The sequence below is a fragment of the Nannospalax galili genome, unplaced genomic scaffold (genome assembly GCF_000622305.1).
Source record: "Nannospalax galili isolate Female #2095 unplaced genomic scaffold, S.galili_v1.0 scaffold185, whole genome shotgun sequence".
Lineage (NCBI taxonomy): Eukaryota > Metazoa > Chordata > Mammalia > Rodentia > Spalacidae > Nannospalax > Nannospalax galili.
In genome coordinates this window covers 2,320,115-2,334,848 of record NW_008355474.1, presented here as the reverse complement: position 1 = coordinate 2,334,848, position 14,734 = coordinate 2,320,115, and the positions used below count along the sequence as shown (strand labels likewise).

At 51.3% G+C, this 14,734-nt stretch overlaps 1 protein-coding gene across 2 annotated transcripts in view; it reads right to left on the bottom strand.

Annotated features, from left to right (window-relative positions):
• Positions 1-2,519: 2,519 nt before the first annotated feature.
• Positions 2,520-14,734, bottom strand: part of Mfge8 (milk fat globule-EGF factor 8 protein) — a 14,319-nt gene continuing 2,104 nt past the window's right edge. Inside the window, exons 2-9 of one of the 2 annotated variants that reach the window (XM_008852838.3) lie at positions 13,705-13,827; positions 13,319-13,450; positions 10,833-11,014; positions 10,303-10,458; positions 9,508-9,652; positions 4,652-4,839; positions 3,416-3,565; positions 2,520-3,312 (exon numbers count right to left, since the gene is read on the bottom strand). In XM_008852838.3, coding sequence (XP_008851060.1) covers positions 3,175-3,312; positions 3,416-3,565; positions 4,652-4,839; positions 9,508-9,652; positions 10,303-10,458; positions 10,833-11,014; positions 13,319-13,450; positions 13,705-13,827 — 1,214 coding nt within the window. In that variant the 3' untranslated portion in view covers positions 2,520-3,174. The remainder of the gene's footprint in view (positions 3,313-3,415; positions 3,566-4,651; positions 4,840-9,507; positions 9,653-10,302; positions 10,459-10,832; positions 11,015-13,318; positions 13,451-13,704; positions 13,828-14,734) is intronic. The other variant, XM_008852839.3, reaches the window with a different exon arrangement.

Genomic DNA, 14,734 nt, shown 5'->3' with positions numbered 1-14,734 from the left:
GGGTGGGAGAGGAGTATTTGTAGAGGTGGGAGGTCCCATTAGAACACCCTCCCTTCTATGCAAAGGAAACCCCTTCAGCACTCTGCGGGTGGGCTATGGCTGCCCCCCTCAAAGTTGTACAAGAAAAGAGGGAGGGATGAGAGTTCAGTGTCCCTGCTTCCTGTAAAAAGTCTGGGGGGACAGCCTCCTTCCCTGAATTGAGGCACAGTGAGATGGCCAGCCACACACATAAACCTGCCCCTAGGAATCCCTGAGGGTGGGGGTGCACGGGGACAGGATGGGGTGCTCCTTCAACAGAGAGCCCTCCCTCAAGACTCAGGACATCTGTCCCACAGCCCTCAGACTGCCACTTCTCAGGATGCTTCTGTTTGGACAGGGTGTTTTCTTTCTTAGGGCCTTTGAGTCAGGAGCCCAGACCTTTTAAACACACCTCCAGAGAGCCCTTGTCTCTGAGAGAGGCAGGGGCTGAGGAGCAGAGGGGCAGACAGGCAGAGGCAGAGGCAGAGAGGCAGAGGCAGGAAGAGACTGAATCAGTCACACACAGCCAGGAGCAAATCAAAACACAACTGCGGTGGACTAAGCTCTTTCCAAAATGAATGCCAGGTTTGTGGGCAAAAGAGAGCTGTGAAAGTTCTTCTGCAGGTTAGAGACAGAGCTGACCACTGGACACAAGTACCAATGAGGATACTCTCACAAGCCTCTGAGGACACCACCAGTTTCTGACATCAGCACGGAGCTGGCCTTCTTATTTCCATTTTGCAGATGATCAGAGGTCAAACTCAGAGCTAGGATTTGAACCCTGTTATCTGATTTGAAGTTCTGAGCTCCTGACCAATTTGCCATGTTTAAACCAGGAGCAAAAAAGAGCCTAGATCCCTTGGAGAGGTCAGCCACAAGTATGGTCAGCAGGAATGATCTATGGTTACATTGCAAGGCAGAATAGCCAGCAAGTGAAATATCAAGGCTGGCTCTCTATACCATAGACAGGAAAGGAAAATTACATTTGAAGATGACGGGGAGGAACCAACGTGAGGGGCTCCCAGCCAGGATCCCAGGAAGAGGACTTTCTCAAGGCTGTGGCCAATACAAAGTTGCAAACACAGAGGTAGGGACAAAGAGACCAGCTTGGTCAATTCATCACCCAGATCTCCTAGGACAGGTAGAGGTCTTGTGACCAGTATCCATCCACCTGTCCAGCAGCCCAGACAAAAAAACTGGCCCACAGAAAGTACTATATAGTGTGAGCCAGATGACAGATGAGGGAAGGCCATTTCCTCTCTCATCTGGCAAGAATAGACTTGCAGGATCTGTAGTGACTTCCCAGGAGGCAGAACCATCCCAAGCTCAGGGCTGAGCAGTATAGCATCCCTCTTTCATAGGCAGACCACCTTTTGGCCTTCTTCTCTTTCCCAGCCTGCAAAAACCCCTGCCAATAATGGGCTAGTCTCAAGAAACAGCCACTTCCAGTGTTCCTGATGTGCTTCCAGCCATTCCTTGTCCTCCCTTTGGCAGCCACATGGCTGACCTCCTGCTGCCCCGAGAGCCTATGCCACTGCAGCGTGGCTCCTGAAACCTGGCTGTGACATACTGCTTGAAGACTAGGGTGTTTCATTCAGCCTTTTCCTGGCCAGCTAGCCATCCCTCCCCAGATGACCAGGGCACAGTGCACAGTCCCCACTGGTCACTTCTTATGGCGTCTGTGTGGAGAAAGGCAGAAAAGAGACCCCTCTCTTCAGCCTTTAAGTGCACCCACCTGTGGCCTCTCAAGAAGTGGCATGTTCATGCCTACAGTGTGCACTTGGGCAGTGCCCTGTCTCCTCCTCCCTTTCCACATCCCCCAACACCCAGCCCACCCCATCAAGGGCCATCTGTGTCTCTGAAAGCCAGGTTTGCTGGGTTTCTAAAGTTTTCTCCAATCCAGCATTCCCATTGCAGAGAAAAATGGAACCTGCCAAAGAGGAAACCAGCAGCCAGGCCTGGCCTGTCTTCCTAGCGTGGGAAGGGAACAGAGGCATTCACAGGAGCCACCTCTCTGCCAGGCCCTCCCTGGCCCCTTACCAGGCAGCTAGTACACACAGACAGCAGCACAAGCCCGTGCACAGAGAGAGACAGAGACAGAAACAGAAACAGAGAGACAGAGAGAGAGAGCATCCAAGACCTAGCCTATGGAGGTAAAGACACCCAGGCAGCTAGTACACACAGACAGCAGCACAAGCCCGTGCACAGAGAGAGAGACAGAGAGAGAGACAGAGACAGAAACAGAAACAGAGAGACAGAGAGAGAGAGAGCATCCAAGACCTAGCCTATGGAGGTAAAGACACCCAGGCTTGGAGGACTGGGAAGCCTGCCCCCTAACTCCACGCTCCCCCAACCCCCAGTCTCTCAGCTCTGGTTCTTAAGTTGTTTGCAGTCTGCCAGGTGACATAAGAATGCTGGGCTCTAGAGGACAGGAGTGGGGGTGGAGTGGGGAGCAGGACCAGGCAGTCCAGCTTGGGCAAAGCAAAGAGGAAGCACAAAAGTTCCAGTGGAAAACACAAATGTATTTTGGAAGCTGCCTGTATACTTGGATGGCAAGCCAGCAAAGGACCCACAGCCACCAAGCCAGAACACCCGCCTCTCCACAGACCCGCCAGTCCCCTTGTCTTCCAAGTCTCTGGAGCAAGGGTCAAGAAGGGTCACAGGAGATAAGGGGCAGTGTGGTGACCCCAGAGGGGCAGCAAGCAGGTGTGAGGCCTCTTCTTCCTGGAGGCCCTGAACGGAACTTGGTAGAGGAATGTGCGGTGTGCAGAGAGGGGCAGGGAACCAGAAGTCCCTCTAGTGGAGTCAGTCTCTGGCAGGGAGTTGGAGACCTGGGATGGTGCAGGTAGCCCACATACCCCAACTTCACCCTTCTCCCCTGTTCATCTCAGACCTACACAACTTCCAGCAGTGCCTGAGAAAAGGGATGGCAGGAGTGCCTATAGGGGCTGTGGTGTGGGGGAAGGGAGAGGGAACTGCTTGGTGAGAGAAATTCTGACATCCCCTCCCCCTCCTGTCTCCAGCCCCAGTACAATCAGAAGGGAGGGCTGGGGAGGCAGTCAGCTACAGAAGGCAGCAGGGCCTGCTGACGCAGGAGCAGGCTGGGGCCCTCAGCCTCCTGCCCTTCTGGTCACTTGGGCTGGAAGGGCTGAGCACTTAGCAGCCCAGCAGCTCCAAGCGCAGGGTAATGCGGTTGTGCCAGGACACAGGAAGGACACGCACATAACGAGCTGTGAAGGGCCTCTCAAACACATTCTTCTTGTGGGAGTTGTTATCCGAGTTGCCACTGAAGACCTGGAGGTTAAGTGGGGGTATCAGAAGTGCCCCACAGTCAGTCCTCTCCCCTCCCTGCAGAATCCCAGGGTGTCCTGAGAATGCCAGCTAAACAGACACCCACCTTGCTGGCCCCCTGTTCTTCATACACGGTCCACTGCACACCGTCATCACTGTAGGCCACCTGGTAGGAAGCCACATACTGGATGTGGCCAAAGTCTCGGGCCCCCTGAGTGATGATGCCTGTCACTTGCTTTTGAGTCCCCAGGTCAACCTACAGGAGAAATCAACACTGTCTTGGTTTGGGCCCTCTCCAGGAAGGTAGAAAAGCAGTCACACTGGGACATGACCTATCAGTCTCAGTTTCCTCATCCATAAAATGTACATAAAGCCAGGCATGGTGCCCACCTATAACCCCAACATTTGGAAGGCTGAGGCAAGAACTCAAGACCAGCCTGGGTTACGCAGCAAGACCCTGTCTCAAAGTATCAAGGGTTCTGGGAATGTAGTTTGGTGGCACAGAGATATAAAATAAATAAAGTAAAATAAAAAATAAAATGAGCATAAATAACCCACTTTGACACACATGAACTTTAGGACTTTAGTACAGTAAAGCTCAGAAGTATATTCCAGAGTCACAGCCTTGGCCAAGTCTATGCCAAGTCTAAGATGTGCACTGGGTAGGATGAACAGGCTGAGAGGCCACAGCATGTAGGGGTAGGAGTTGTTTCTGAGACCTGTCGGGCTGCCTGGAGCCTTATACTGGCCCCAAGGGAGCCCAAGAACAGGTGGCTCCTCATGAAATCAATCCCACCTAATCTCCTTGGACCTAGAGACAGGTGTTTGTCCCTGGCCCTGACCATCCTGGGACAGGCAATCCCCAGATCCAGGCTGCATGCCCAACTTACCACCAACTAGCAGGTAAGCCCCATGCAAACTGCCAAGACTCAGTTTCCCCACCTGCAAAACCACCTCTGATTTTCACCCACCTTCTCTGAGATATCCCAATTACCATGAGTCAGAGTCAGTCTGTGTTTTGTTCAAGTGGAGAAGTCCTGGGGTGCCCTCTGCCAAACTGCCCTGTTGCCCACAGGCTAAGCCTTGTCAACCCTGTGGCAGCTGATGGGAGTGGCTCTACCCCTGCATGTACATAAGCACTCACTCCCCTTTTCTACCTGGGGCCTTTGGTAGAAGGAGGATAAAGAGAAATGGGGGAGGGGGGTGTTGCAGGAAGAAAGATGCAAAAAAACAAAGAAAATCAAGGTTTTCCAGAAAGTCCCTTGGGGAGCAGAAGTGGGGCTGGGTAGAGGTCACAGATCCCACCCAACCCCAGCCACGGCCCAAGAAGGGCCCAGCCCACCTGCAGCCACTCCTTGGCACTGTTGCTCTGGGCGGTCCAGGCATTGATCTTGCCCTGCCTGTCCAACCGCCCATAGTGGGGGTACCAGCCGAACACAGGCAAGTTCCAGGTCTTGTAGCTGCTGGAGGCTGTGATCTGCCTGTCAGGAATCGTGTTGTTCTTCAAGCCCAAGGGTTCAGAACATCCTGCTGGCAAGAGGGACTGTCACCAGGATGAAGGACTCACAGCTCCCAGGGGTATAGGTACAAGAGGATGAAGGAGGAATGTGCTCCCTGAACTGTTCTCCTTTTAAACTCACTATGTAGTCAAGGATGACCTTGAACTTCTGATCCTTCTGCCTCCACCTGACTGCTGAAATTACAGGCATATACCATTATACCCAGTTTATGGCCTTTAAACTCCTGGCCTCAAGAGATCCTATACCTTAGCTTCTCCATCTGCTAGGACTAGGCCACCAAGGCTGGCTTAGCATTCTCTTGGACAGAATTTCTTGGACAGAAGCCCTATCTGCCTTCCAAGGCCAATTCCTCAGTCTTCTCATGCCCGCCCACTGTCTTTTCACCCATCAGCTGGCCTCAACTTCCACCCCCTCCCCATCTTGCCCCTAGAGATCACCCAGAACCTCCTGACTACCTCTCTGGCCAGACTCACAGCTCTCCCTCCCCTCTTTCTCCATCCTCAGCACAGTTGAGAACCTTAAATGAGGCATATCACATACTAGGTGCTTTCTGCCATCATGGACTTCCGCCACAGAAGACACTGAACAAATAGATATTCACAACCTCATTCTACAGACTGAGCTTGAAAGGAATTACACATTGTGACCACATCTCACATGATCCTGACCATCGCACCAACTATGACATCATCCTCATTCGAGGACCTGTGGAGCCCTATATGGGGCTGGCCAGCAAAGAGTGGAGGGTACTCCTGCCCTCCAGCAGCAACAGGTTAGAGGAGCCCAGGAAATCCTGGGGTTCAGGGGTACTGCTGACAGCACTTGAGATCTAATGGCAGGCATTGGTACACCAAATGTTTCTGGGATGCTGATGCGTGCGTGCACATGCCTGGAGGGCTGGCCTGAAGCAGGTTGCCTTTACTGCTTCACTCTTCCCCTCCCCTGACCCTCACCCCCTTGGGATTGCTCTACTAACACTGCAGCTTTGCTGGGCCAAACAGCTGGGGCTGGGCAGGAGGTAAAACTCTCCGGAGGATGTCTCTCATACCTGGCAGCACCCCCACCCTACAACTGTGTGTCACCTGGAGAGGTGAGTGGGGCAGGAGGCTAAAGAGCCATACTTCCATCTGCAAAGTGTGCTCCCTCACCATCCCCAAATGCCTGCCTGCCACGCACCTCCCAAGCATGCTGAGTCAGGCAGCCACCATCCTGCTTCCACAGAGGTTTCTGGGCTGGGAACTGGGTCATGTCTTGGGTCCAGGACATGGGTGTCCTGAGGCAGGCCACTGCTCAGGGTAGCTTCTCAGGTAACACCCATTCCCATCATCTGCTTGAAGTGGACACTGTACAACCACACCTGCCCTTGGGCCTCCCAGGGAGGCAAACAGCAGGTGATGGCTAAGGGAAAGTTGAGGGTGGGGAGCAGGTAGGAGTGTCCTCCACTCTCTAGGCCTCAGCCTTTTCCTCCTCTATAAAATGAGGCTCTCAGTAGCTCTCCTCAAAGATATCACAGAATACCTTGTAAAGATAAACAATCTGGCCAGGTGTAGTGAGCATTTCTATAATCCCAGCATTTAGGAGACTGAGGCAGAAGAATTCCAAGATCCAAACTAACCTGGGCTATATAGCAAGACCCTGTCTCAGAAAACAACAAAAAAGATCTGGGGATATAGCTCAACATGTAAGAAGCCCTGTACTGCAAAATTAAATTAAATTAAAATTCTGTTCCCGAAAGTTTAGGTTAGAGATAGAAGATACTACTGATACTGTTGACCCACAGAGCTCATCGCACATCAAGCCGTCCCACACACTCTAGGCTCCAGCTCTAGTGGCTTCCTCCTATGCCAGCAAGCCTGAGGCCTCTGTCCTTGGAATTCCTCATTTGGAATACACTTTCCAAGACCTTTCTGGGACTGGCCGTCCAGCTGAAGAATCCTCACAATGCCAGTACCCTACCCTTTCCTTCAGAGTTCTTGCTGGTATCTGACCTTTCTCTTTAAGATGTATTTATCTAGTTATTTATTTTTATATGTATTTCAGTGTATATGTGTACATCAGGTGCCTGAAGTGATGTGGAGGCTAGAAGAGAGCATCAGGTCCCCTGGAACTGGAGTTACAGGTCATTGTTAGGCTCTATGTGGGTACTGTGAACTGAACCCAGGTCCTCTGGAAGAGCAGCAGCAAGTGCTCTTAACCGCTGAGCCATCTCTCTCACCTCCTGACCTTTCTTTTATTTGTTCATCTCACCTCTGCCTCCCTCGAAAGAATGCAAAGGTCTCACTGGATCTAGGTTTCAGGAGAAACTTAGTAAATGTCTAAGTTAAACAGTAAGTCATCAAGGACACTGTATCTGATAGAAAAAGCAATCCTGGTGTGGGGCATCAGTCCACTTGTGGATTCCTAGCACACCTGGACTCACCCAGGTCACATGTGCATATGCACACTGCCCATATATACCATCACTCTCCAGCTGACTGGCCAGCTTACAGAGAAAGGCAGGCCAGGCCTGGAGGGTGTCAGATGGCACAGCTCTGCCAGCTCCTATGATGCTCACCTTCTCTGGGCCTTAAACAGCATATAGCATCTCCACTCTGGCAACTTTGAGAACCAAAGACCTCAGGCTGAGACAGTGAAGACTAAGGGACCCAGGGAGCTGCAGCCTAACTTGGCTCTGTCCGAGTTACCTATTTCTTTTTAGCAGAAGGCAAAGTCTCTTATTCCCCACTTAAGTCACAGTAGTACAAAAGACAACAGCCCTGGAAGAGAAAATTTAACAGGTTTGGCAGAAATAAAGATATTCTAAAGAGGCACTTTTATCTCTCAATCTCACTATCAAACTATTGCAACAAGGGGCACCAAGAAATTGAAATTTCCCTGGAATCTGATACTGGGAGAAGAAAAAGGCAGCCGCCAGAGGAACTTGTCTCCCAGAAAAAGATTTCACACGATTCTAACAACTAACCACAGCACCTTACAGGATTAAGGATGAAGCCCAGAAAGATGGGCCAATGGTGTATGGAATGACACCTTGCCCAGAACTGCTTGGATGTGTATATCTTTGGCCCTCTATTTAATAAATTTCAATTTCCCTTCAACACCAGGAAATGGACTTGAGGGAGTTACTGGCTCTCTGTCCCACTTCCCTATGTGGCCATACTGAATAAATCTTTTTCTGCTTTTTAAAAAAAATATTGATTTGTCTGTTTTAATTGGCTTCTTAAGGCCAGGTGGCCAAACTTGATTTCTTAAGGTATAGACTATGACCCCAAGTTTGGTAATAGCAACATACTAGCTTAAGTTCATACTTTAAAAAGACCAGGGAGCACCAAGTGTGGTGGTGCACACCTTTAATCCCAGCACTTGGGAGGCAGAGGCAGGTGGATTTCTGTGAGTTCGAGGCCAGCCTGGTCTACATAGCGAGTTCCAGGCCAGCTGGGACTACAGGGAGACTCTGTCTCAAAAAGACCAAAAAACAACAACAAAAAAAAAAAGACCAGGGGCTGGAGAGATGGCTCAGCGGTTAAGAGCACTGGCTGCTCTTGCAGAAGCCCGGGTTCAGTTCCCAGCACCCACATGGCAGCATACAACAGTCCCTAACTCCAGTTCTGGGGGAATCTGATGCCCTCTTCTGACCTCTGTGGGCACTGCACGACATAGGTTCACTTACATGCAGGCAATATACTCATACACATAAAATAATAAATATTTTAATAAATAAATAGAAAAAATTAAAAAGACCAGGGCTGGGGTTGTGGCTCAGTGGTAGTGTTTTTGCCTGGCATTCCCAAAGCCCTGTGTTCCGGTCCCAGCACTGAAAAAAAGAAGAAAAGAAAAAACCTAGTGAGATACAGAGCTCTGAGTAGTTCTAGTTGTATCTGAAATGAAGTAACAGGAAGAGGCGCCACTGAGGGAAAGGGAGGCAAAGGAGGGCAAAAAAAAGTCAAGAAATCCAATGCTGAGCTCTGCAACCCTGCCGTGAAACCTACAGTTCCCCCTGGTGGCCAGCAGGTGGCATTGTGACTGCAAAGAAAAGCACCTCAAATCTCTAGAGGCAAGTGCTAGGACCTCTCCAAAGGGCAATTTCTCTAGTTCAGAGGTAAGCTGTTCTTCCTTTCTGGTCCCCCTGGCTCTTCCATCAGGGGTTCTCTAGAAGGACGGCTGGAAGCACCAAGCTTCATGCTCTAGGATCCTAGAAGCACCCCTGTGACTGTTGAATGCAGACAGCAGAAAGCTTAAGAGGAAAGCGCTGGATGGAAGGGTCAGAGCCTGTGATCACCACAATGGCTCATACCTCCCAGCTGGGTACTGTGGATGAATAATGCATTTGACTCTCTTCTCTCATTCATTCATCCATCCCTCATCAAAGATTTACCAAGCACCCATGTGTTTGAGACCCTGGAAACACAGCAAGAAGGAAAACAGACAATTCCCTGCATTCATGGGAACTTATATTTGCAAAATGGAACCAGTGTTACCTGTTCTAGAAGCTCTAGGAACCAGAGTAAGTACAAATACTCTGAAAAGTGAAATGACCCGCCAAAATGCCCATAGCGAGACTGGTAAACAGAAAGCAACTGGGACACCTGGCCGGGTGTCATCACTGTGTAAGCCACTCCCCACGGTGGCCCCTTGCCAGTTTACAAAGTGGGGGTAGGGAAGGCCACATCTCAGCACTCACCATTCAATTCACAGCCAACGAGCTCAAAGCGGAGGGTACAGCCACGGTGGCACAAAACAGGGTACAGTCTCACATACTGTGTCTCCAGAGGGGGGCTGAACATGTTGACCTTCAGGCCGTTGTTGTCCAGGTTACCCACAAACTCCTAGGAGGGAAGGGGCAAGACTGGAGGAAGGGTGGGTTTGGCAGCACCCCCTCCTGGACCTCTTCCTCTTCAGGCCTGAGAGGCTGAGAGTAAAGACTGCACAGAGCCCAGAGGGACAGCCTGCAGCCCTTCCTCGGCCATTCCACTGCCTTCAGGACAAAGTCTTCTCCCATCTCCCTTGGCCATCATGGGACCCAGGCATAAACCCCCATCTTTCATAGGGCTTTCTATAACCTAGAGTGCCTCTGAGCACATTAGGAAAAGGGACTCCATTCTCAATACTTCTAAAAGATAGGAACAGACCTGTACAGTATCTGTACTATAAATGGTGCCCACTTAGTAGTAACACCTTTGAGCAGTGTTAAGAATCCGCACAATTGTGCATTTCACTGAAATGTTCAGACTGAAACCCAGCTCCATCATGATGACTGCCCCTGCCAGGTCATGGCACCACTTTGAGTCTCCACTCTCATCTATCAGGTGCAGCTGTTTCTTGTAACCACAGAGCATGAACACAATCTGGGTCTATCCATTTCTAGAAACAGAGATGCATCAGAAGACCCACCTCATGCCAATCACCCAGGGTGCCTCTCAGTCAAGGCTAGACCCTTAGGGGGACTTCACAGGCCTTCTTTAGGTCCTATGCCCACCTTGTCTCCAGATCCATTTTCATCCTGGATAAACTGGAACCTGCGTCCATCGAGGCTGTAGGCCACCTTGAAGGTCCTCACGTACTCCGCCCTCCCTGCACGGCTGGCACCCTGTGTCATCACACCTGACACCCGCATCTTCCGCAGGAGGTTCACCTAGATGCCAGGTGAGGAAGGTGCTACACTCATCTTCTAGTTCTTTCCACCCAAATCCAGCTGACTAGTTCCATGCATTCCTCCTCTAAGAACCTGGCTTTCTCCTCTGGGGCTCTTAAGTAAGGGCGCCAGGAAGCCCATTGAGAGCCAAGGTCCCCAGAGGCCTATGGATACATAAAGGCCCTCCACAAAAGGAAGCCTTCTGTCCTCATACCCCACCTACCTTCTCCAGATCTAAGGCTGCCTCCACTTACAGACAATTTAGTCCTGGTCACCTTTCACCTTGCTACATGGACTGAATTTTGAGACCCCAACTGAGCAACATTCACCTATCTTCCCTGTCACCCTGTCCCAGGGATGTATCTTCTCCTTACCTGGATCCAGGGCTTGCTGTCATAGTTACTGGCAGTCCATGCATTAACAATGCCTGTGAGGTACAGGCGGGCCAGCTCTGGGCCCCAGCGCTGAATACCCATGAAGCCCATATACACAGATGAGGCGGAGATCTGTGAGTCAGCAATCGCACCCCCTTCCATGCCCAGCTTTGTGGAACAGCCTGTAGGGGGACAAAGGTAGTCAGGGCAGCCACTCCACAGTTCCAGAACCAGCAAAAATCATAGGACAAGAGAAGGAAACAGTGTGGCCTCTGGTGAGGACCCAGAGAACCTCAGATTCACTGGAGACCTCAGAGGGGCACCACACCGAAAGAAGATTCATGGGAGGTGAAGGAGGGAGGGGTACCCGCAGAGCCACTCACGGGAGACTAGGACCCAGTTGTTGGAAAGACCAGGGTGAGGGGCCAGGGTGGGGACAGCTGTGATGGGCAGGTAGTCTCCCTCAAGGCTGTGGTAGGTGGTCTCATTCACTGGTGGGAGAGAAGACCAGGGTGACCTCTTCCTCGGCATCCCCAGCCCTGGCTTACCCAGGGGGGTGGCTTTGGGAGAGAATGAGCCTTGGATAGTAATTAACCACATAAGTACTCCAACACAAAGTCTGCGTGTGTGTGCATGCGTGCGTGCGTGTGTGCGTGCGTGCATGGTGCTACTAGGGATTAAACTTGAGCATGATAGGCAAGGGCTCTACCACTGAGCTATATCCTCAGCCCCTTATTTTAATTTTGAGACAGTCACACTTGCCTCACCCAGGCTAGACTTGAGCTTGTGATTCTCCTGCCTCAGCTTCCTGAGTAGCTCTGATTACAGGCTTGTGCCACCACACCTGGTTCTACATGGAATCCCACCTGCAGAAGTTTTTTGAGTACAGTATAAACACCATTCTGCTGTCACCTGTATCCTTCTGCACCTTCCACCAGGAAGTTCTCACCCACCCAGTCATCTGTGAACATGTCCCCAGACACAGCCCCATCATCTTTGTGACCCCAGCAACACAGCACTGAGAATTCGGAATAGTAATCAAGCCTGCTGGCAAGAGGACCTACCTTCCCATCCACCCAACACCCACAGTAGATACCCAAGTTTCTGCTGCCAAGGGAACCCAGGGACAAACTTACAAAACTCCAGCAGCAGAGGTTCATGCTGAATAGGTACTTATCAATCTCACAGAGAGGGTAAGATGCGAAGCAGGGTCAGGTACCTCAGATCTGGGCCAGGTCTGCCTGAAGACAGCCTTCACACCTATCGCACCCACTCCCCAAGAGACCCAAATGTGCAGCCTTGGCACTAGCACCAAGGAAACAAATGATATAGCAAACAAGGAGGGGTATGAGGTCCCTCTGGGAGCTCCCCTGCCAGTGTGGGCATCACATATCTTCTGCCCCAGGTGCTGCCATCCCATTGGGGACCAACCCCAGATCTGGCGGCTCAGAAGACTGCATGGCTAATTCCTACACAGGCACACCATGGTTAGCTAGGCTCCCACTCAGTAATTAGCAGGCTTACCTGGCTCCACCCAAGCCTCAGTCTGCCTTAACAATCCCCGAGCTCCCCCATCCTTTATCCAGGTTCTCATCTGGCTTTAGTCTAGGCTGCAAGCACAAGTCCTTGCTCTGCCTCCTCTGAAGTCGAGGGTATCCTGGGCACTCTACCCACTCTGCCTCCCCACCCCCCATTCTGAGCCCCAGCTCCCACTGTTTCCTTCTTCTATAGGTCAGCAAATACCAGAGTCCAGCCCATACCTGCTGAAAGAAGGCAAGATGCCTCCTCCCTCCCATCCAGGGTGCTCAGTGCCTGACCTGTGGATAGCAGGAAGCTGGAGACCCTTACTCCACCCTTTTCCCCTCCACCCACCTGAACACAGCCCCTCCCTCCCATGTGACCCACAGAGGGTTAAAATGACTCAGTTGTGCTTGGGGCAGAAAAAGGGGCAGCATAACCAACTGCTGTCAGCAATGTTGGCTAGCACCCACACAGGCCACTCTGGGGCCCAGGGGATAACCAGCAGGTCAGACAAGGTCAGCTCCTCCCCATTCACTGAGCCACTGGTCTTTTGACTACATAGGGCAGTTGAGCCCTCCTTCTCGATCTGTGAAGGGACCACAGTTCAACCACAGCCAAAGCATGATTTACTGAACTCCTGGGCTCCACAATTAAGAGCATGCCTGCTTATCCTTACTGGTAGAAAAATTCCAGGTCTTAACCCTAACACCACGTGTCTGGCTCCATGTGACTTGGGAAATGGTATTCTCTCTACCTCCAGAGACATCATACCCCCTCACTCCCTTCAGTGACATCAGGCCTGGCCTGCAGTCCCAAGAGAGAAAACCAAGCCAGAAGCCTTGGGAGGAACAACAGGACTCTCACTGAAGTTCTGCTCCTTCCTCAGTCTCCCCTCAAGAGCCAGTGTTATCACTGTGAACAAGGCCAGCAAGTGTCTGTGCCCAGCAACAGGTCCTGGTACTTACCAGTCTCACAGTGGATGCCTGAGTAGCCCAGAGGGCATTGGCAGATGTACTGGGTGAAAACATCCCCTCGGTGTATGTCCTCAATCACCTGGCATTCGGCATTGTGGTGGCAAGGGTTTGGGAAACAGGGACCTGAAGGTAAGTCAGACGGGGAGGCGGTCAGGAAGGAGCTAGAGACAGGCCAGGAAGCAGCCGATGATACAGTCCCAAAGGATTCACCCAAATCAGCCCCTTTTTCCTACCCTATTCTTCCTGGACCTAAGAGAGCCCTGGAGAGATTAATTAGCCCAAATACCAGAAGTGCCACTTTCCAAGTGGTTTCCAGAGGAATGAGGGCTACCCACTGTGGAAGAGCTAGATGGCAGCAGGCTGGAGGGAGTAGGTACCTCTCTCAGTCTCGTTGCACACAAGGCCAGTAAAGCCCTCAGGACAGAGGCAGTAGGAGTCGCTGTCCTGACCCATCAGGCAGGTCCCACCATTCAGGCACAGGCTGGAGTCACAGAAGTCACCTGTAACAGTAGTTTCAACGTGATCATTTGATAAACACTTAGGGGCCAACTACCACATACACTGGGCCCCCCAAGACATAAGTCAGGTACTATCCTGGCCTCGACAAGTCAGTGGAACTGGGGATATAATTCAGTGGTAGAGTGCTTACTTAGCATGTGGAGGCTCTAGGTTCAATCCCCAGTACCACCAAAAAAGAAGAAAAAAACAGTGGGAAACAGGAAGGCCAAGAGACATCCTATGTTCTGGCAGAAGCCTGTGCACCGGGGACCACTGGAGTATTATTTCTGCCAATAAAAGTAGAGTTTCATAGATAAGGGGACACTTGCTCTAAACGACAGAATGGGGAGGTGCCAAGCTGACGAAGAGGAAAAGGGCATTCTACAGAAAAGCAGATGCACTGAGAACATGGTATGTTGGAGAATAGTTGAGATGTGACTGGAAGGGCAGTGACAGACTGGGAAGGATTTTAAGAATGACAAGTTTAGACATTGCATGCTGCAGATCAATGGCTTTTAACATTCTTTAAGTCTGCCCAGGATTGTCCAAGAGGAACTTGTGAGGCACACATTCTCATTCATATTCTATCATCTATCTACCACCTACTTACCTACCTACCAATCTATCTCTCAGAGAAACCAGCTTCGAGTTTGAGAGGGAGAAGGCTGAAAACGCCACATGAAGAGGTGCTGACAGGCTCACCTGCGGTGTAGGGGGTGTGGTGCCAGAAGACCAAGCCCTCAGGTTAAATTGTGAGGAAGCAAGTCAAGGCAGAAGGAACAGGAGCTGGGGAATTTGAGAGACTCTATAGAGTATGCGAAGGCTGGAGAGGCCACCCAATCTTCTGGGAGGGCCCTAGGTGACAGATGTGCACTGTCAGCCAGGAGGGGGGATGGAGAGGAGGAGGGG